Consider the following 22,339-nt stretch of genomic DNA (forward strand, 5'->3'; position numbering starts at 1 on the left):
GGGAGTGCATACAGCTGCATTCAATAGCACGATAGAGTACTTCTTAACTCTTCCCATTCAATATCATCTGCTCATTAATAAACTATTGATGAAGCACAAACTTACTACAGCTCACAAGTATCAGTTTCAGATCAAAATGTAATCCGCAAGAGGTACTTTTTAGCATTAACTCGATGTATATCAAAGCTTATCTACCATAGATCACAGGAGGGATTAGACAGCCCTACAAGGTCACTGGACAGGTGGTTATCTCATCAACTCAGCTCTCAGTTAACATAAGAAAAAGAGGATCATGGGGGACCAATGGTCACCGATTAGGCATTGTTTGTTGTATAGAGGGCGCAAGCAGCTACAAGTAGTGCAGTAGGCCTTTAAGTCCGAGATTACCCGATCTTGAGAGTATTGACATTTTTTAATATTATGATGGCTACATTTTACACTGCAACCACAAATCACACATTTTTCTGGCATTCCGAGGGTTTGCCGGCTTGAAAAATCGAAATCAGAAAATCCATCTCTGGAGAGTGTTTTTTTTTTTAAACGCCTGCCGAAATTTCACAGATTTGTGTGCAGTGTAATAGCAAACTGCGGTAAGATACCGATTTTTGAATAGTGCGCATGCGCCCTACTCCCCCCCCCCCCCCCCCCCCCAAAAAAAAAAAAAAAATCGGTGTGAGCAAACTTCGACGGCTTTTTCCAGTATTGTATTGGTAAATGGTAGAAATAAAATCTACAATTTTTCAAAGTGGTGTTTGGGATGTCTGAATAGCAACAAATAACAAATCGTTTTGTATCCAACTGGTTGAAAATGTTTCCAATTGCGCGCAGCGTATGAAAACAACTGAGTATATCTTTGATGAATCCTAATTACAATGGACGTACTTCTGTTCTCATGCCAGACATACCTCGGGGCATATTCAGCATGATATCTGAGGAAAATGAGAAATTGATTTTGAACTTTCTTCGTTTTCAGCGACCTCAACACCACCAGGCTTTCCCCCTCGGCTGTTTACTTCCCATTACTTCCAATATTTTGGAGCAATTTCCCCAGAGTGTAGTAAGTGGTGATAGAGGGGGTCGCGGTATGTTTGGACAAATCCCAAAGTTCATGTTTACAAAGGTGATTTCCATGTGGTCTGCGGTACCCCAAGAGACCAAAAACTCTTCAACACTCGATGTATTTTTACTACACTCCCGTACTCATCTTTGATAGGGAGGGTTTATTTTTTCGATAGGAATAATTTAAACTATTTAAAAAAAAAATGAAGATTACTAGTTTAAAGTTGTACTTGATCCTTATACCGTGTTTTATTTCTATTCATCTGTCCATTATTACTACGTGTTTTATTTCATCAAAAATGATATTCTTAAATAGAATAAAGGTAATGACGTGTATACCATACAAATGCTCGCACATATTTTCCATCCCCGCCCACAAATTCATAAAATGTTAATACTTGCCCGGTAAATTCTGGTTTTTAGATATCAAAGGTCGATCAAAGATAAGGAATATCATTATGCAGAAACGCACGAGCTCGTATCATTTGTTACCAGTTTGTTCATTAGTGTGAATCTCGCACAAAACGTATATGATTTACTACAACCTTGCCAAATAAACCTACATGAAGCAGTGGAGATCGGCGAATTAACTAACAAATATTGGGACTGAAAAATATACATACTTGCACTCACAATACATGAATATAATTTTTTTTTAAAGATTACTAGTATAAAGTTGTACTTGATTCTTACACCGTGTTTTATTTCTATTCATCTGTCCATTATTACTTTTGTAATATTTATTTTCATGTTTTTTATGTCCATAGGGACCCCTTTGTAAACCAGCATTGCTATGCTAACAACGCTGAGTAGGGCCATCCCTCCATCTTCCTTTTTTATAAGTGTGTGTTTATAATTGTATATATATATATATATATATGTTGATGTATTTTCAAATGACGGAAAATAAATACAATACAATAAAATTATTTGAACGTGGGAAAGAATCTTAAATGATAACCGTCAAGCAACGGGGAAATATCCATGGTGTATGAACTTTGTTTCAAACTGTACATAATAAGCGAAAGTCGTTAAAAAGAATTTAAAAAGAAAGTAGCTGTACCATGGGTTCAAGAGTGAAAGAAAAAATGGGGGTAGGGGGAGGGGGTCCAGAGTAATTTGCGTGTTTTTAAATTAATTCAAAGTAGAAATGCAAAATTAACTTAGAATGTACAGATTGAAGAATATCCCGAAATACATGTGCGCGTACACACCCACCCTCTCCTACAATCTCGAAAATATCAATACAGAAATGAAATCAAGAACAAAATGTGTATATATGTTGTCGGCCTCGAAGGCTGCTAGTCAATTGGGAAGTCCCCGTATTACTTTTCCGCAAAACAATATGTAACAATCTTATAATGGCATCTCTTTTCTCATTTCTGTTTCTGCTGTGATACAGGATTATGTTTACAACTAACAACTAATCTTTCTGCATTGTGAAAGGGATACAACACAAAGTAAGATACCTTCATCCTGGTTTGCGTCAATATGTATCTTGCTCTTAAATACGTTTGACAATGTCCAGCGGCAATAATATCTCTCACTCCTGTATTTCGACACTTCTTATGCCAAACTGATATATTCCACTATCTCTTTAAGCGTTAAACATACTAAAATTGTACCCTCTGATCCCAGTGGTATGACTACAAGTGAACTACAAGTGTTTTTTTTATATCTATAAAAGCTTGAAATGTTAAATATTTCTCTTGCCAAATTAAATTCACCCTAAACAAAATATTTCATAGTCTTTTGTGTTATAAAGAAATGAGAAAAGTTTGTAAAATGTATCAGCGCTTCAGGGGAGGAACTAATACCACACTTTCAAAGACATAGTTGCCATTGTTTAACGCTAATAACAATGTCGGGATTCGTTATAAATAATAAATGATGATAGAAAGATTATTTCCTCCATAATCTACCAAATTTGGTGATGTTAATAGATAGCATCCGTGTGACCAAGCCTCTATTATTAGCTTTAAAATGATATATAAAAGTACAAGCGGCTGAAGTAATAGTACAGTCACATATGGAAAGTAACAATTCTTGGGTCAGTAACCTCGCATTTGACCTGGGGTAACATATAACAGTATAAAATCAAGTTCATCAGACTACTTTAACCTTAACCCATCCCGGGAGACACATCATTCCCGAACACCCTTTCTTTTAAAGTGGTAACTTCTTAGCACTAAACCCAGCTGACAGCCCCTGGATTATTTCTCCAGTAATTTTCACAACTTATCGCCCATGTAGCGAAACTATTAGTGAATTGTTACGATGAGAGGGTTAAGGTCAATTGGCTACCGGAGTTCACCATCACGGCCAGATCTGGGAGCGTTGTCGAGGGAGGCTCACAAACCACAGTGACGTTCGGGGTTGCTCTCATCGCGAAGATTACATATATCTGTCAAATATCTTTGCCGATTGCTTTGGCACACGTCACATCAATTCTAACACTAGTATTCGTCGTGTTGCGTGTTCCCGTTCTCCTTTTCCTTGGTGCGGTAGTAATGTCATTCATAATTCAATTTATCTGTTTTCCCTGCGGCCACGTGCCTAACAGACAGAGAACGATATCTACAAACACTGTGTGAGTTACAAGGAGATGATCTTGATGCTGTATGTTATACATTACATGAAAAGTTTAAGTATATTTTTTTAAGGGGGTGGGGATACAGAGCTTTTCATTCGTTTAATTTCTAAGTGGAAGGATGCCAAGTAGCAAAATTAAATGAAGAGAATTGCAAAATGCTCTCACATTTACCAGTTGACTTTGGACAAAATGTCTGATGCCAAATCTTTGTATGGTTCCATCTATGTGCATTCCCTGCATTTAATATTGTGATATTCTATAAGATTGTGACAAGTTTTAAACCAATCGTAATGATTTCAGAAAACCTCATTTCACGCAATGATTCCTAAAGGCTTTAATGTTAAAGCTAGCCTACACTACACGATAGACCACCGAGTATTATGACCAATAATCTCAACACTTCATTTATGTACAATGACACCAATTTGGGGGAATGCCAACAAAGGTATAAAACCATTAGCCGTAGTTATAGAACGTTCCTATGAAATTTTACTTTATTTCTGGACGTCAGTGGATGACAAATATAAGCTCACAAGAACCCAAGAAACTCCTCTTTCTCAATTTAAGATATTAGCACTTGTTGTTGACTATTTTTGTTAAGAGCTTGTAAATGTACGACCGATTGGAGGACTTGCGATCAATTTTGATCAGTCGCAACTGTAATGGGGACTTCGGAAATATAAACGCAATGAAAACAGCAGTCTATTAAACCTCTTGAAATGAAAATGATAGGCTTTAGGTGCTTGGCACATACACCTTCTCTACATGCAATCCTCCTTCGAACTGGAATGGATGTAGTTTATTATGTGCATTGAATAAAGCATCAAGGCCAAGTATTCGGGGTGAAATCTGTGGAGCTAGGTACTAGCTACTGTCGGTCCTAGACAGGATACACACAGACGTGGTTAAGCATCACAACCCATTGTTTAAATGGTATTTTTTGCTCTTGCAATCATATTTCTTTCATGGAGCATATCAATAACCGCAAACAGAAAGGGGAGATCTTGAGGAAGTATTAAAAATATCCATAGAATTCAAGGATGTGCAGACTACGAAAATAAATGAAATCCCAGATGAATTTTGTTCAAGAGCTCTCGTCACTTTGGGGTCAGGGAACTATAGGTCGAAGTTTGCCGGCAAGAATGGTTTGGCCATTTTCCGCATGCCTCAAGTCTGCAACGAGTTCATTCTTAAAATATTCCCTCTCTAAAAGAAATCTGGAAAATAGATTTTCCATCATCCGATTGGCGCAAACATTAGAGTCAAGGGGAAGATTGGAAAAAGGGACCCTCGGTCTCGTTAGACTTTTATTGAAAAGAATTTTCAGGTGCAGCAGGATAACATGGATTGATACAAAAACTTTCAAATTGAATTTAGACTTAATACCAACAGACATATGTTCCTAAATGATATCGTTATTATTGGTAGTGCTTAAAGGTATAGACCATTTTTGGAAACGCCCCCCCCCCCCTTTCAAAAAATGAAATGGAAGCTCTTATTACCAATCATGTGAAAGAATATGTTTTGACTAATACGTGATACAAATTTTGCCAGGAAACCGCCTACTAATTGATATATTTGGTAAGTTTTTATATCTATAGAGTAGTCCCATATACATCTTTCTGTGTACATTGCTTGTAACTTTACCAAGACTGGGCCAAATATTTTATCATTTCGATGATTCCAGAACCTTGCAATAAACACCAATGCTAGATGCTCAACCTTTTCTGATCGATTCCACAACGTTTCTTTCACAATGCAATCGCATAACCAGAACTGGTCTATACCTTTAAGCCCCTGTGCTGAACAGTAATTTCATTTGCATACTGTTTATCAAATAAATACCTTTCTGCATGTTCAGTCGACGCACTATATATTACTTAGAGTTTGAACTATACTTGTTATCACTCACTATAGAACTATGAAAATGCTTTTCAGGGAACATTTTTAATATGATGTTCTTCCACACTTGCATAATAACAATGATAACGCTCATAAATTTTTTCCACCTCTTTCCTGAACTCAACCTTCTCTTTAAATGAGATAATGCGCACCTCACAATTTTCAATTCATACCCCCCCCCCCCCTCTCAGTTAGTTGGAAGGATCAGGTCTAAATTGTAGGATCATGCTAGTTGATGCTGGTATCTCTTTGGTACGAGGTTAAAATGCTCTGAAAGGTAGGATATGATAGGAAGAAGTATGATTTAATATAACATATGAAGGATATTTTATATTTATATGACCTTATGCGATTGGCTTTCCGGTCATCCACCTCCTCATTACTCGTAGCCATGTTTCGTACAAAGCTGTACACCAATTATTATTCAGTGACTAATCGTGAGTAGTCGAAAGAAGTTTGAAAAAAATTGATTCATATTATATAAAGGCTTAAAGCTTCAATAAAAACCTATAGGTTATGTCAACGTGTGTAATTCTGATGTTACAATTCTTTGATGATGATATACGCCTATATCCTCTATACGAATATCAAACGTCAAATGTTCTGTTCTTGTACAAAGAAAAATCGTAGTTGCAACAATACCCCCCCCCCTACCTGCCCTTGCACCAGAAACCCATCACCCGAATGGCATTTTCGGTAGACATTAGGGACTTTTAGATTTGCGTGGACTGCTAGTGCTACGTGTTACGTCCATTCAAGGCAGTGCATTAAAAGGACGTCGATCGTAGCAATCCACGTTGTCGTTGTGCAAATCTAAAAGTCCCTATTACACACGTATGAAGACCGTGTCCTGCTGTTATGCAAGCCTCGGTCAAAAATGCCATTACGAACTACTACGAACGCCGTACGAACGATTTTCAGACAGTCGAAATTTGGGAAGACAATGGAAAAACAGGGAGATTCGTACGAAATTATAGGATTCAAGAGAAAGACTAAATATTCAAAAGGAAAAAGAGAAGAGAACCAATGATCAGTAAGGAGTGAAACTACCATGAATAAAGAATGGGAAGAGAACAAAGGAAGATTCCAGGAGCTAGAAGACTTGGTATTTAGATGAGATAAATGGAGAAAGGAATCGGGTTGAGTAATTAAAGTAAATGAATATGTAAGTGAAAACCAAATGATGTGAAATTAATATTTATAGAGAGAAGAGACTAACAAATAGTAACTGTAACAAATACAAGTATGGCATGGATCTTATTTTATCTCTTACACTACTTTTAAATGTTCCTTTTTTTATTGAAATGATAAAATGATGGATAATTGTTGGGAATGTCCTTCATTTCCGTGTTTCCTGATTCCTTATCGGGACCGACTATTCGGATGTACCTTGAGGCTTGACTCTTCTTCTCCGTCTCGTTTGATTCGAAGGGGAAAATTATAGGTTTATCTGGAACGCTGATCGTCCCCCTTGAAGGCTTGATGAGGAGAGCTTCAGTAACAAATTGTGGATTACTTACAACACAGGGGTTTCTCCTCATTCTCTTGGGAGTAATACCAAGGAGTTCCCTCGGTAATTCGGACCCTACTGTTCGGTGGCTGGTCAATTGACCTGGGCAACGGGGTTTGGTCAAGAGTCAAGGATCTCTAGCCAGCAGAACAAACGCATAGTGATTTGTTGGGTTACGCGGGGATTGCGCCCAAATTTGATGATGATAAATTAGCCTACGGTTCAAGTTCAAGAAGCGAGTTTGCAGACTTCGGTCTAGAGCCTCGCATGCTACTGCAGAGCTGCTTACAATAATCAAATCTGCCCGATGCTCCAAGACTTCAAATATCAGTCCTGTTACAATCAGCATATCTGTCATGTCCTTGAAAAAAGTTGTTGCACTTTTATTTTGATATAATTATCATACATACGTTGACAATTCTTTAATATCAAGGGGAATATGAAATTTCATTATTTGCCTCACGAACAGTACGAAAATACACCTGACGGTGGCCTGTACTGCTACTGAAGAAGAAGAAGAACGCGTACCATCGTATGCTAAGAACACAAATATAAAAACATAGCATTAAAGATACGTTCTCCAAAACGATTTTTGTTTTGGAACTATCTTCATGCAACGTTTCTACAAGTTGGGGTTTCCTCACACAGCATGGAAATAGACAACTAGTACATTTTCTTCTTGAATATCGAAACAACACCCTCTACTTTTTTCTGAAATTGTTCCATAATTTTGTCTAGAAAAGTTATGGACAACCCAGAAGATTCATATGTTAACAAAAAAGAATCACTAATAATCTAGATTCGTTGTCAACACAACAACCTTTTGATTATGAAAGTATAATGTGTACTGTCTCGAGTTCACGTAAACTTTAATTGACCTCTCTCACTTAGTTGCTTGTTTTCCATTTCTTCACAATTTTTCCTTGATTAGCTTTGATCCGACAATCGCCAATGAAAATTATTTGGACAGCTTAGTACCCCAGCCAGAACTGGGGAAGAAAAAGGGTGTGAAAATGTCACTTAGAGTACATTTAAATGCATCCCAAATGGTAAGAGTAAGTAAATCTAATTTCCTCAAACAACCTTAGTCCTGTCGATCTGTCAAACGAATTTTTGGTGAATTTCTTGACTCCTAAAGATGTTCCCTTACATAAATGCAGTCCGTAACACGACCTACATATAACCAAGAAGTGATATAACCAGGGCTCACCTCCCTGATATAACGTAGCATTTTGAAAGCACCGGACTGCCGGTGATAGAGCGGCCTCTGTACCCCCCCCCCCCCCCAGCCCCCTCGATTCGAATGACAAAAACCGAGAGACTAAAGAGGGTTATAGAGTAAAAATAGGCGAGTGATCATGGAACGAGAAATATGTTGAGTGCTACTTGACTAGATCTGTTACATTTTAGTCATCTTTTTCTAAACGCTAATCTACTTTCTTTTCTATTACGTCCCTTTCCCCAAAAACATGTATATCTTAATTATATGTACAAACTGATTCTTCCTTTCTAGATAATATATATTCATGAATCCAAGATCTATCCAGCGTGCGCTACCACCCGTCATGAATTATGTAATTACGATAGTAACCTTATGATAGACCCTAAGAAAAAAAACGTATACAACGGTAGACTGAAACCAGACAATCAAATAATAATTACAAGCAGTCCGGAAATTCATACTTTTTATCGAGATAATCTCGAAACCGAAAACACATTTTTCGGCTGTTTGTTGCTAACTTCCATCCATACATTATAACCGCATCCTTCAAAATGTTTTGACATGACAAAGCACAATACATATGTTGCATTATAAAATATACCTGATTAATTAGTGAGCAGTCTGGATTGATTTAACCATGGACCTACTAAATTCGACCGCCTGTGCGTCATTATTCATGACTTCCTTCGCTGTTGAGAATTCATTGTTTCAAATTACGTAAAGTACACGTTGTATATAAACACGTTCTTTTCCTTCGACGTATGCGTGTGTGGCTACTTCTAGTTCGTCCCACGTGGAGAAGAAATTACCCAAAAGATAAATCACCTCTTCCCGTGTCTGATCGCTCTCTAGAGAGAACTAGAAGATTGAGTTTAAAAGAGCGCGAAAATCTAGACTGCGTCTAGTTTTGGGCCAAGAAGGAAAAAGGTTTGTGACATACAGGTACATAGACATTCCATCCTTGCACCTCTGAGCTAACCCACGTGACTTGACTTTCGAATACACGCTATGCGCACTTCGTTTCGACAATTAAGGGTGATTGAAGATGCCACGTCACCAATCATAACGATCACGGCTGACTTTTGAGATCTCAGTTCTGAGATCTCAAGTGAGACACACGTAAGAATGATCAGATTGAAGTGACAATGGTATTAACAAAGTTAACCGTACACGATGCACTTCAAGACTTTATAATGCCAATGTTTGGAGGAGGTGAATTAAATTCACCTCTCAACTTTGAGCTCTGATGTCATCACTTGGGGAAAATCGGAAATCGGTTTCGCGGGGAAATATGTTCAGTATATCGTGATTTAAAAACCTGAGCGAGCAGGCTATGCCCTGTCGCGTCGAAATCCAAATGTTGCCTACCCGACTAACGGTAGTCTATTTCTCGAAACTATATAGAAATATTGGCATATTATCAGTACAACTTTCAGCGGCCGCCCGTCTCGTCTCCTTAAAGGACTTTGTAACATTGTTCAGATGAGAGATAGTGGTGCTAAGGTAGTGACTTAAATGCTAGATGTACAATTAAAGATAATCTGAAAATTTGAGTGAAAACGGATCATTATTCATGGTACAAATTGGGAAAAACTGATCTGATTGATTCCTTAATTCTCCCAACTATATTATTCTACTTCTATTCTGCTACTTGTCAAAGCCTGTTCAGCATCAAGACAAGGACTGTTTTATGTATTTTTGTCAGGAAAAACGGTTGGGAAAATTCAAAAATGGTTGGGAGAATTTACTGTTAATCACTGTTAGAGGGTGCCTCACAATGACGCCTTCAAAGAAAACCATAGATATCTTTGTGGTTTTAGAATTTGTTCAGGAATTTTTGCATGTCAGAGGGTTAGTAAAGTAGAAGTAATATAGTAAGTAACATTTTATACAAAAATTAAGCAATTTTTGTCATCAACCTTCAACAATGTTACCGAGTCACTTTAACGGTTTTGATAGTCAAAGTCTGCATGGGAAGATGCAGATATAAAAAACCTGCATATTAAAGGGATCCGGTAACCCCATGACTTTTACAAGCCGAACGCCTGTCTTATTATCAAGATATTTATGATTGGAATTACAAATTTTGAAAACCGTTCGCCTGACGGTTTTCATAACACTACAGTCTATTAGGGAAAACGAGTATGGTAAAACCGGTCACTCAAAGATTTTTACTTTTTTGAGGCACTTCTTGATCATTTTGAAGCGCGATTTTTTTTAGGGCTTCAATTTTACACCATATCACAGACACTAATAACACGTAGGGCCGTGTATCTCAGATTTAACAATGTTAAACGATCCCTTTAAAATAGGTCGCTACTTGACATACGTAATGCAACTCTCAACAAGCCTTTACATTATTTTTAAATACATCATCTCCACGAAGTAACTGTTAGGCTCTGAATGATCTCTTTTATACTATTTAGTGCATTCTCCTTATAATAATTGTGCAAATTCCGTGATTTAATGTTTCCTTCCACAGCATAGGGGAATAAATTCTATAATTGGAATTGCAAAAAATTCCTCTCAGGCAGATACCTAAACAGTGATTATTCTATAGTATTACAAACAAAAAAGTTTCAAGGCATCTCTTATTTGTTGCTGCGTATAATATGTACATTGAAAATCTTAAAACAACATGAAGGATGAAGGATCTTCGGGGAGGGGTAGGGGTTGACGGGATGTCAAGGAAATCAAGATGGGGCTTCCGAACAGATGCATTTATTTGCCCTTTTGTTACCCCTAAAACATGAACATTTACTCAAACATCAGCACATTTTTCTACCGTTTTCAATGTCACTATTAACATAGCGATATACCCTTGAGTACAATTTTCCTCTAATAAAGCCAGGTAGAATACTGTTTCTGTATTTTCCAACAAGGTCGGACCTCCAGTTAGTTGTTTACAGAGGATGCAGTAGAGGAGCTACTAAACTATTCCGTACAACATCGTGGATATTTAAACGACGTAATATGTCAGGAAATGGTTATTGCATGTTACGCAATAAAATACAGAAATTGGTCTCCTACCCGGAAGTATGAAGGTCTTATTTGTGCCAGTGCATTTCACGAAATTTCATGACCTCTGGACAGGGTAGTCCAAAATATAAATAGAGGAAAAAAGAAGAACAAAGATAGAGACAAAGATACTATCTTCATCTTTCCCTCTCTTTTTCTATCTCTTCATCTCTCTCTCTCTCTCCCGCTCTCTCTTTCTCTATCTTCATAGTTCCCTCTTCCTTTCTACATTGTATATCTTTCTCTTTCTCTCTCCACCTTCTCTACGACTCCCACCTTTTCTCTCTCCCTTCTTGATTCTCTCTCTCTCTCTCTCCCTCTCTCAATCTGATCATCCATTATTAATCTGTGTGCCTTTATATCATCTGATAATTCGAGCTATTTCGGTTTAAATGTAAACAAATATTTGTTGAAAATCTTATACTACACATTTTATATGCAGTTATTATTTTGTGTAATGCTTTTAACAATGTTTGTAAGTCAAAGAATTGTTTAAAAAATAGTGCTATTCAGCCTTTGGGCTGCAATGTTATATTGTGAATAAATAAACCATTATTTATAAGGGTGAAGTAGGGCATAGAGTAAGAGAGAGAGAGAAGGGTGGGTATGGGGTGCAATTTCATCCCCATTTACTGGGCTTGGGCTTGGTGACCTGGACCATATGTATAAAGTCGGAGAAATGTGTCTTAGGAAGATCGAGTGTGCTAAGATTTACGAACCTGTGAGAATTGCCATAAGATCGCGCCAGCTCGCCACAACTCGAGGCTCCAACTCGGCTAAGTGGGAGCCCTGCTTTAGAAGATTAATGCTCTCCTTTTCTCTCAATCTCTTAACCTTTTCTGATATTTACTGAGCGGACATCTTTCAAAAGAAACCCTCCAATCTAGCGACATGCCAGAAAAACTCAACTTTCTTTTAATCACATGAAAAGACGATGTGAAAGTTTCATTATAATTATCTAAAGATGACTGCCCCCGTTGGCATATATTTATCCTTTAAATTTAATGTATCAAATCATTATTACAACAAGATTTGATTAGCGATTTGATTTACAATTTGAAATACAGTTTTATATGAATGACATGGTTGGTTACACAATAGATGAACCTTGACAAGAGTGAGATCTCCGGTACTTATCACGTGTATAATTATATCTAGTTTCTATCTTTAAGTCCAAATGAAGGAAGAAGTATAACATTAATTTTACCTGCTTTTTGCCATGTTTTATCACAATTGAGATTGATTCCGACGCTTTGAGGTAGATTATCTTCTCTCCGGCTTCAAGATAAGCAAACATCCGTCGTATTATTTCCATGTGACATGTAGATATCCAACTTTCATTATTACTTTTCCGATTCCATCAACGTCGTGTATCAAAAGATGATTTGATTTTTGCGATGCGACTGCTTTCAATAGATTCTTCCAGTTGTATTGGTAGCCCTTGTTTCACACATCACAATCTACTGTTCTTATTCTCCAAAGAACAGTTTATGCCTCAAAGTCAAAGTGACTTTTGAGTTCAGTAAGGGTGATACATGCGGAACACTGTAACCAATAACTTCCCGTAATTATACCCGCTTGATCAGCCATGCAGACAGGCGTTTAAAGACGACCAGGCCAGCGTGTGCATGACGGTGAAAGAAGAACAAGAGGGAACGTTAACACTGCATCCATAGGCGCGTAGTTTGTCCAAGGAGATACCTGGTCCAGCACTTTTGTCTTGATTTGGTGCAATGCGCGGCTCACATGACTATCTTCAGATGCAATAACGCTATCATAATCAGCGGATAGCATCACAGACGGCTCTCATGAAGTGATTCACCGTCCGTGTATATAAGGAAGAGAGAACGAGCTGCTAATAGACAACGTATTAGTAACTCGTTATAGGATTAGAAGCCTAACTGGAAGCATGATGTAACACACAGGCACGTGGCACTGATTATGTTGTTTACAGACTGACCTACAAGCGAAACCCCTGATTATTCGTGGTCTTACCAGGGAGAGTATTCCCTGGTCTTACTTACCCTAGGATCGAGACCAACAGTTGTCCCAACTCCGAAGGCAAACGGCGCTTTAAAAAATGAAAGGGTCCGTGGACTTCCTTATTCGTCTCATATAAATGTGTATGTGGTTAGATCATAGACCTAGGTCAATGGGTAGATTAAGCGCGAACAAATGTTGTACATCAAGGTATTATACTAAAAGAAAAATCAAACTGAAGACCGCTAAATAAATCTTGAGATACACTTTCTGAACGAAGCAACTCCTGGGTTTTCCAAATGTGTCCAAAATGTAATTGTATGTAAGCAATGTTAACGAGGGGTAAGATACCAATGGCGGTTGAGCGGGGGGGGGGGGTGGAATCATTCCTTCACCGGGTCTATTTAATGCTGGATACGCCAGTAGATTGCCGAATCATATCAAACATAATTAGTTAAATTCGCATGATTTATTTACAAGGATCATATAACGAACATTTCCTTGAATCAACAGAATAACCTAAATTCAACGAGCCGAACTACCTCCATGGATAAAGACGGTTAGAAAGTCGAAATGCCATGCATCTTTTGTTTTCGCGCCACTCCGAATAAAACGTCATATTTCGAATTACTGCGCGTGCCACTGGAGAAGGCCAAGTTGTATGGTATGCCCTTGACATGACGTTGAACTTAATGTAGTGGTGATTCACTCAAATCAACTCGCATTCAGATTAGTATCACATCTACTTCAAGGTCGGTGGTCCTCTAGGTCCACATTGGTACGTGGTGTATCGTAAAACCAGTCCAAAGAGTCCATGTGATCGTACGCATGTATGCTCTTGGTCAGACTTCATATAAAATACACATGCAGACATAAGGACTACTCTAACATGTGTAATCAATATTTCTTTATTTTCTAAAACTTTCCCCCTTCTTCTTCTTCTACTTCTTACGTCAATACGAGGTTCACGTCTCATGAAGATAGTCAGCACACTTTTTTATAATATTTTCTCATTTGTAACATTACTCCAAATCAGGTATTCTTAGGCCAAGTAATAGGGACTTTTAGATTTGCACAACAACAACGTGGATTGCTACGGTCGACGTCCTTTTAATGCACTGCCTTGAATAGACGTCACACGTATCAGTCCACGCAAATCTAAAAGTCCCTAATGTCTATAATTCATCAGGTACAATAAGCCAGTTTATAAATATTATCTGCGCATGGGCAGATAAAGGTCATTTGTTCCCAAATTGTAAAACCCACCGAGACGAATACTGGTACCGTGCTCATGGAAGTAATGTAATCAGTATTCATTTATTCACCGACAGTACATTTATCTGATACACAGGTGGAAGTATTCTTTTCAAGAGGCAAACAAAAGGTATTCATGAAGCACCTCCATCACTTCGACAGTGATTATTCTAAAATGCACAAGTGGCACATATCAATAATGTAAAAGATCTGTCGATATTTTTGGGTCATGCGTTCCGAAGCTATTTACGAACACGCTTTTGCCTTTGACTTGACGGTTCCTCTTAAATTGTCATCCCACCAAAATAATCTTTGTTAACGATTCATTCAAACAGGATTAGAATGTCATATATCTTGATTACTAACGTCAACATTCTTAACTACAGTAATGCATCTCCATTGACAAAAACCCGTACTCACATATGTGTTCCACAATTCTACATAGTTATTCTACGAGATGGTATCCGGGTATCGACCCATGAGGTACCTGAACGCATGATCTTTCTTGGTTTGCTCCGACTTTACTCCAATTAACCTCCAGACGGTGAGAAATCCATTGAATCCAATTTGTACAAGATCAGAGAACACTTGTAGCCGCAGTCTTCATAGCCCGGGAAAACCGTTCAACGAATACTCAGGTGCCGACCACGTGGGTATGTCCTCCACTTAACAAAACGAATCCAACAGTTTTCTTCTTTATTCAGCACAGATCTGACATGTTTGGTAAATGATCTTCTAGCTTTAGGCTTCAATAACTGGGAAATTATCCCAAACCTTGTATTTATTTTATCGTATAAAGAAAGTTTTTTTTCCCCCGGTGTGCTCCAAATATGAAATCACAAAAAGTCATGGCATGCTCCCTTATCTGAATTCCTTATGGCATTTAGGGATAAGCAAAAGTGTCTCCCCATCTGGGCAACATATTCATAATCATACTTCGTTGTGCCTTTGAGCGAGGGGTCAGAATTGTTCAGATATCTCTTGGCAAACACTTTGGACGGATTCCTTTGATGATCATGTTTGAGAGAGCGAAAAGGAGTTCACGATATCCCTTTTCTCCCCTTGGGAAAGTTGAGAGAGTACATCTTCAACTAATCGATAGAACTTTACTTTTAGACAAATAAATATAAAAACACGTGTCGTACCACTGACTCAATATAATGCTTAAACACATAATACCATTAGAGTATTTTGGTCCTAATTAGAATACAAAATATGGTAATAAAATGGCCTGGGTTGCAAGTTATTCAGATCATCGCTTTTTTTTTTTTTTTTTTGCATTAACCAACCCTGTCTGAAGCTGCAATTGTGATTGCCATGAAGAGGGACATTGAGACCGTAGGCGAGATGAAATGGAAACAAGGGCAAAGATAGGACAAGAGACATCCATAACGACCGGTAGGACAGAATGCTGTTAAAGTGACTCGGTAACATCGTTGAAGGTTTATGAAAAAAATTGCTTAATTTTGGTATAAAATGTTACTTACTATATTCCTTCTACTATACTAACCCTCTGACATGCAAAAAATCCTGAACAAATTCTAAAACCTCAAAGATATCTACGGTTTTCTTTGAAGGCGTCGATGTGAGGCACCCTCTAACAGTGATTAACAGTAAATTCTCCCAAACCATTTTTGAATTTTCCCAACCGTTTTTCCATGAGAAAAATATATAAAACAGGCTATAAAAATCTGTCGACACTCAACTGTCTGGAATGGAATATAGAGCCATTTTATTGCTTTGTGACGATTTACATTCACCTAAAATGTAGTTAAATTGTCCTTGTCTTGATGCTGAACAGGCTTTGGCAAGTAGCAGAATAGAAGTAGAAAAATATAGTTGGGAGAATTAAGGAATCGATCAGATCAGTTTTTCCCAATTTGTACCATGAATAATGATCCGTTTTCACTCAAATTTTCAGATTATCTTTAATTGTACATCTAACATTGAAGTCACTACCTTAGCACCACTATCTCTCATCTGAACAATGTTACAAATTCCCTTTAAGAATCGAGGAACAGTTTGGATGGAATTATTGTAAAACAGCAAAGTGGTTCGTATCTTCTTCTTTACCCAACATACACGATTATGGTACAGCCCTCGACCCGAAAATGAAGGCTGTTATTAGAGGAGGAGGTGAAAAGACGAGTATCAAATTGAGATATACCCTGGAAAGGGCTACAAAAGGCGGGGCGCTATCCTCTTAAAACGAGCGAATTATATGTGCCAGTGATCTTTGGCATTCGTTCCGTCTGGCATCAAGGGACACTTGGACTCGGTTGACACCCTCTCGGCGTCCTCGCAGTGGCATCCAACGAAATGCTCACAGAAAGTCGCCACTTTCATTTGGAATCCCCGTATCTGTAGGGAATGCATGCAGGGCTGTGAAGGGTGGTGCATTTTAAAGGTGTGACACCTGTTTGAGAGGAATCCATGAGAGTAGAAGCCAAACTTTTTAACAATTTACGCTTGAATTCACGACCGACATGTGACGTCACGTTTCTCACCATGTATGTATCGTCAGTATATGCGAGGGTTTGCAGGTATAATAATAGTCAATTGTAAATTAAAGCTTAAAGTTTTCATATTAGATTGTTTACTTCTCCAGGCAATTTTCATTTACTTTTTATTTTGTATGTCGTCTTATTACTTCTCGGAAAATATATATTATTATTAATATTATTATCTGTACTTCTGTAATACAATGAGCAGTGCACGTTATACATTTAAAACATATACAAATCTTGCACTATAATATGGAAGATATCGGTGTTATTATTCTCTTTAACGTTCGATTCACAAGTTTTCCTTTATGTCGGTGTACTTTTGACACTTTTTTGACCTTTAAATTTTGCCGGGGATCTTGAAAACATTGTTAAGAAAATAGTTCATAATGGAGCCTATATTCAGGATGGGATATTGTATCCGAAATAGTCTGCAGATCACAGCATGTCATAACAGGTTAACCCACGTAAATGATTTCGAGATGTAATAGTGTCCTTGAATGTATGACGATGAAATAACATGAGTAAGTCTCGAGATATTTGACCGAGGTAGTAAGACTACGCATTGATCAAAAACATGCAGAAGTAGACAAATCCATTAAAAAAAGACTTGTTGTTGTTGTTTCCGTTAGCCTATTATTACTTTCGAAACGTTATTTTCCCAATTTAATATATACATTATAGATTTACAAATACGAAAAACACAGAACACATGATCAATGACTGCTTTACCTGACTGCTATAAAGAAAGCACGTATATGTTTGTAAGTAAACAAACAGGGGACAGACGCCATAAGACATGGGTAAAAGAGAGAAGTAAAACTTTCAGATAAAACTTTTACATGCACATGTATAAATGTAATGCGACGTAGTACTAGTAGGCTCAAGACATGTTATTCATGACAAATTCCTTTAATACTGATAATATCTTACGATTTCCATTTCATTAAATATGGATACGTTTCAAAGTTTCCAATTGTAAATATCAAAATGCCCGATCACCTGCTTTCCCATACATTTTCATGGTTATAGGACTCCATGACGTCACTTCTTCTCACTTTAGTCTACTGACGATGCTAATATTAAGTTAAGGCGCAATTTTATAAACGATGCCTAGCTACAGTGCTTGCTACGGTATTGTTATAGAGTCAGATTTACTTCTCGTATTTACGTTATTAAAGATTTCAATAAGCCGTGACGGGGACATCTTTCAGATAACTAAGTTTTTTTTTCATGAAGGAAAACTTCCTGAAACATTATTCGTTATATTTACAACAATATTCCACCTTTAAAGTCTGCAATAGAAAGATGAATTGCTATTTAAAGTTTTTGACGCAACACTTGTCTCTCTGCATTCCATAAACTTTGAAACACGGTGCATTATAACATGGATAGAGTATATTAATGATGAGCATTAGAGCTGCCGATGCGCCATGCAGTCACCACCAAACTTGCAGATAATTATTGTCGGTAGTATTAAAGACATACCATATCGTCACTCTTAGACACTACACTTCTTTAGTCTAGCCTTAATGAACAAAATCTTATCTATGTCCATAAGAACAGCAGTTGGAAATAAGTATTATTAGCTACCGTGATATAATATTGTGGTTTGTACAAAGTTTTAAGATCTAGAAAAAGCCAATAAAGCAGGAACTCCCTAAAAACTTAATTCCTTATGATTCCTTATTCCATGATTGAAGAGAGCTTTTTTCAATTGATTTTTTTGTTCGTTTATTTGTTACATCGTTACATGGCTACTTCTATGGTGGTGGTCCCTTGATGATATTCACGTCATATACGTAGTATGATTGAGTCTTAATTACCAAATGACTAATAAACCTTTTACAAATTAAGATGACACGTTTGATATCGACTATCATAAACAATTACAACACAACTGAATAACTTTTAAATTAAAGGGCTACCCAAAGGATTGGCATATTACCCAGTTAATATATCATTGATCGAGACCGTCTGTGCTGAAGGGCGTCACTTTACAGTTCGGTTTCGCTGAAGTTGTCTCGTTTTGACCAGGGGATGAACCTAATCCCCGCAGCTGTTCACGGGGCGAAGGTTACACACAATGTCATCATCATTTCCCAGGTTTAAAGATTTCAAACAGATATTCTACCAAAGCCGTTTGAAATATCAAATAATTAGTATGGAAGTCTCATATACGTCTTAATAATACTCTAGTTTTTATATCAAATATTTTCATTTCAAATACTAGACATGGAAGATTTCTATACGTCTTACAAATATAGGTTGAACATCAAATAACATTCTTACAAAATGGATACCGATGGTTCAGGAGTAGAGCAGAGGGCTTGCATCCGGAAGATCCCGGGTTCGAAATCAAAGAAAAGCTCTAGTGCTCTTTATAGCACTGGTAGCTGTAAAATATTTCAAGGAATTTTTGAAATTTAAAAATCTTAGTTTCGGGTCTTTTATTTAGGAGAATGGTGAGTATTGGTGGCACACCGCGTGAGTGTGTATTTGAATACGTGTGGTCACCTGTCCATTTAGGCCCGAATTCACAAAGGAGGTTTGTCGACAAACGTCCTTTTGTTTCGTCAAACCTCCTTTTGTTTTTTACAAACCAGGTTTGTAAAAAACGCGTAAAAACGCGTCATATGACGTACGAAAACCAAGGTTTGTCTACAAACCTCCTTTGTGAATTCGGGCCTTAGAGTTTACAGACACAAAGAGGGAAGTTCCTTTAGGAAGTAGGCAATTCGAGATAATTCTTTCTCAGTTTGGTAAAATCCTTCATTTGCGAGTCATTTCAAGACCTGTTTCTTGACTGTTTTGGGTTTGTTCGTCAGTGGGTGGGGTGTGCGCGCGTGCATTTGGGCGGGTGCGTGTGGGAGTGGCGCGCGAGTTATACATGCATGCATGGGCGAGTGGATGTTTTTCCATTAATTAATGGGTTACGCACATGATACTTCAATAGACCACAAATGCAACTGTCAGATGTGTTACTGTGTATGAGCACATGCCTATTACATGGTATGTTGTCAATGGAATAGCCTACTACAAACTCCTAGTACAAGAAAACAGATAAGCCTACACCGTAAATGTATATTGAAGTACATGTGTATATAACAAGATACAAGTCGTTCCCCGAAGGAATCATTTCACTGAAGAAGAAAAAAATTGTCATAAAAACAAGTAAAAGAGTTTGTGGGAGTTTTGCAATGAAAGCAGTTATCCCCTTCAGGTAAATCACAACATTACACTTACTTGGGGTACTCAGTATGACCAATGTGACCCCCAGTATAACTAGGGGCAAGCAGGGTGGGCGTCCTTTTAAATCTTGGGAAAGAAATGTGATTCAATTTCAAAGCAGTGCCTTGAACAAAATGTGATTCAGGCTCATAAAACTAAAAGTATTCCGAATGAGCTTCCCATCGGAAGCATTAATACATTCCTGCATTCCCTCGGGTTGCGAAACGTCTTCCTTGGCAATGCTTTGCAGGCCCCAACTGTTTTCCTTTAGTTTGCAATAAATGTTGGACAAGAGAAACTCTTTTATAATTGCGTGTGTAATATGATGGCTACCAGAGATTTTTACAGAGTCAAACAATATGCCCACATCTTGTAAGCATCAACGTCCCATTTGTTCATGACATGTGCATGTGGAGCACAAAGATCAAGTGGATTCAGCATTGCTGACTTGTTTGGTGGATTTGGGTTCTCATATCATCGGGTATAAAAGGCACTCCATCCTCCTACTCTTTATCGGGAGGGGGGGGGGGTAAGAAAAACATTTAAAATGCTCTATTAAAACTGCCCTGTCTTAAGAAGGTGTATCAGCTTGAAATGATACATGTCTATCTTCTCAAGTTTTAGTACAGTTTGTCCATGAGGCTTTGGTTCTTAAAGATAAAATGTGTACGAATACGTTTCATTCACACGTAGAAATGGGGAACTAAACTTTTGAATTAAGATATCGTTATATCGTTTAACTTGCGGCCATTCGCAATCCACCTTGCATTTAAATTTGTGCAGATGTGTGAATATGTGTATCCAGAAGAAGAAAAGGAAATCACTGCAGTGTGTTGTATAGTGTCAGGGGGAGGTTAACCGGCGCAATGCCCTCCACTTCGCACTTCCTGACGTTGTCCCCGACAATGCCATCAACAGTTAGACCCTCTAATAAGACCGCAAAGGCACAGAATGGCTTTTTGATGATGTTACCACGTATGAAACGCAATTGCCTTGTCATGGAATGTTTGAGATTAGTGGACCAGGCAACCCAATCAGGATGATAAGAGATGACATAAGGATCGGTCAACCAAGTACAGAAAAGGAAATAGGTAGTGTGAAGGGTGAAGGCATGGGGGGGGGGGTTCTAACTTCGGATGTACGAGCTTTCATCTTAAAAATACGCGAAGGTGCATTGTCTAAGAATGAGAGCAAAGGGATGAGGAGAGTTGCAATGATAGGGCAACAGAATTCTATCTTTAAAAATGGTATCGGAGAGAAAAGATAGATAGGAAAAAAATGGTAAGAGCGTTAACTTTTAAAAAGGGGAAACACGAGCCCAAAACTAGATCAAGTTGACAAGCAGGGAACGAAGAGAATGGGAGGGGCAAATTGTGACATTATGAGCTCATCCAATAATACTGCTGTCAACGTTATACCAATGTGTTTCCTAAATGATTACACAATTGTAAAATAGATATAATTGAAATCACTGAACACAGTGATGGATATTTAGTATCTCATGTTGTGACATCACTAAGAAATTACGGAAACAGTTTTTAATTAAAAATAAAAATGTACACTTTTCCCCACTGCTGTTTTGTGGCTATCGTTCCCCATATTCTAATCTTATTTCAATAACCACCTTTAATGAGCTTCATATATCACCCGATACGAGCAAAATATAACTGTTTACAAAACTGCACAAACAATATTATTTTGTTTTCTATCCTTTGATCAGTGTTTCCAGTGTCTGATTAAAAGAAAAGTTTTGTCTACAATCATGACAGAGATAAGGAGCAGTATTCAAATTAAACAAGTATTTTTGTCAAGGCAGGATCGGGATGCGAGATGAATATTGTCTCTGTCAGATGTGCTACCCGTAATTTGTGGGGAAATTGATGGTTGACTCAACTTTTCACCAGGAATGCCTTTCATTCAAAACTGAGAATGGGAAGATATATTGTCCCTGATATTGATTCGTCTCACCGCAACGATCTTTTAAATTCAGGCAGAAGAAGAATGATTCATGCGTTTTAGGATATAGCGGCTCAAAGAGTTGCCTGTCACTGAGTGCTGATGAAGCA

General features: G+C 37.8%; 1 protein-coding gene across 1 annotated transcript in view; it reads right to left on the reverse strand.

The window, feature by feature from the left end:
- LOC105445661 (collagen alpha-1(I) chain) overlaps positions 1-13,177 on the reverse strand; it is a 65,462-nt gene extending 52,285 nt beyond the window's left edge. Inside the window, exon 1 of the mRNA XM_011681462.2 lies at positions 12,512-13,177. Within this exon, the coding sequence (XP_011679764.2) occupies positions 12,512-12,525 (14 nt within the window). The 5' untranslated portion in view covers positions 12,526-13,177. The remainder of the gene's footprint in view (positions 1-12,511) is intronic.
- Positions 13,178-22,339: the final 9,162 nt, after the last annotated feature.

The sequence above is a fragment of the Strongylocentrotus purpuratus genome, unplaced genomic scaffold (genome assembly GCF_000002235.5).
Source record: "Strongylocentrotus purpuratus isolate Spur 01 unplaced genomic scaffold, Spur_5.0 spur5_scaffold_4, whole genome shotgun sequence".
NCBI lineage: Eukaryota > Metazoa > Echinodermata > Echinoidea > Camarodonta > Strongylocentrotidae > Strongylocentrotus > Strongylocentrotus purpuratus.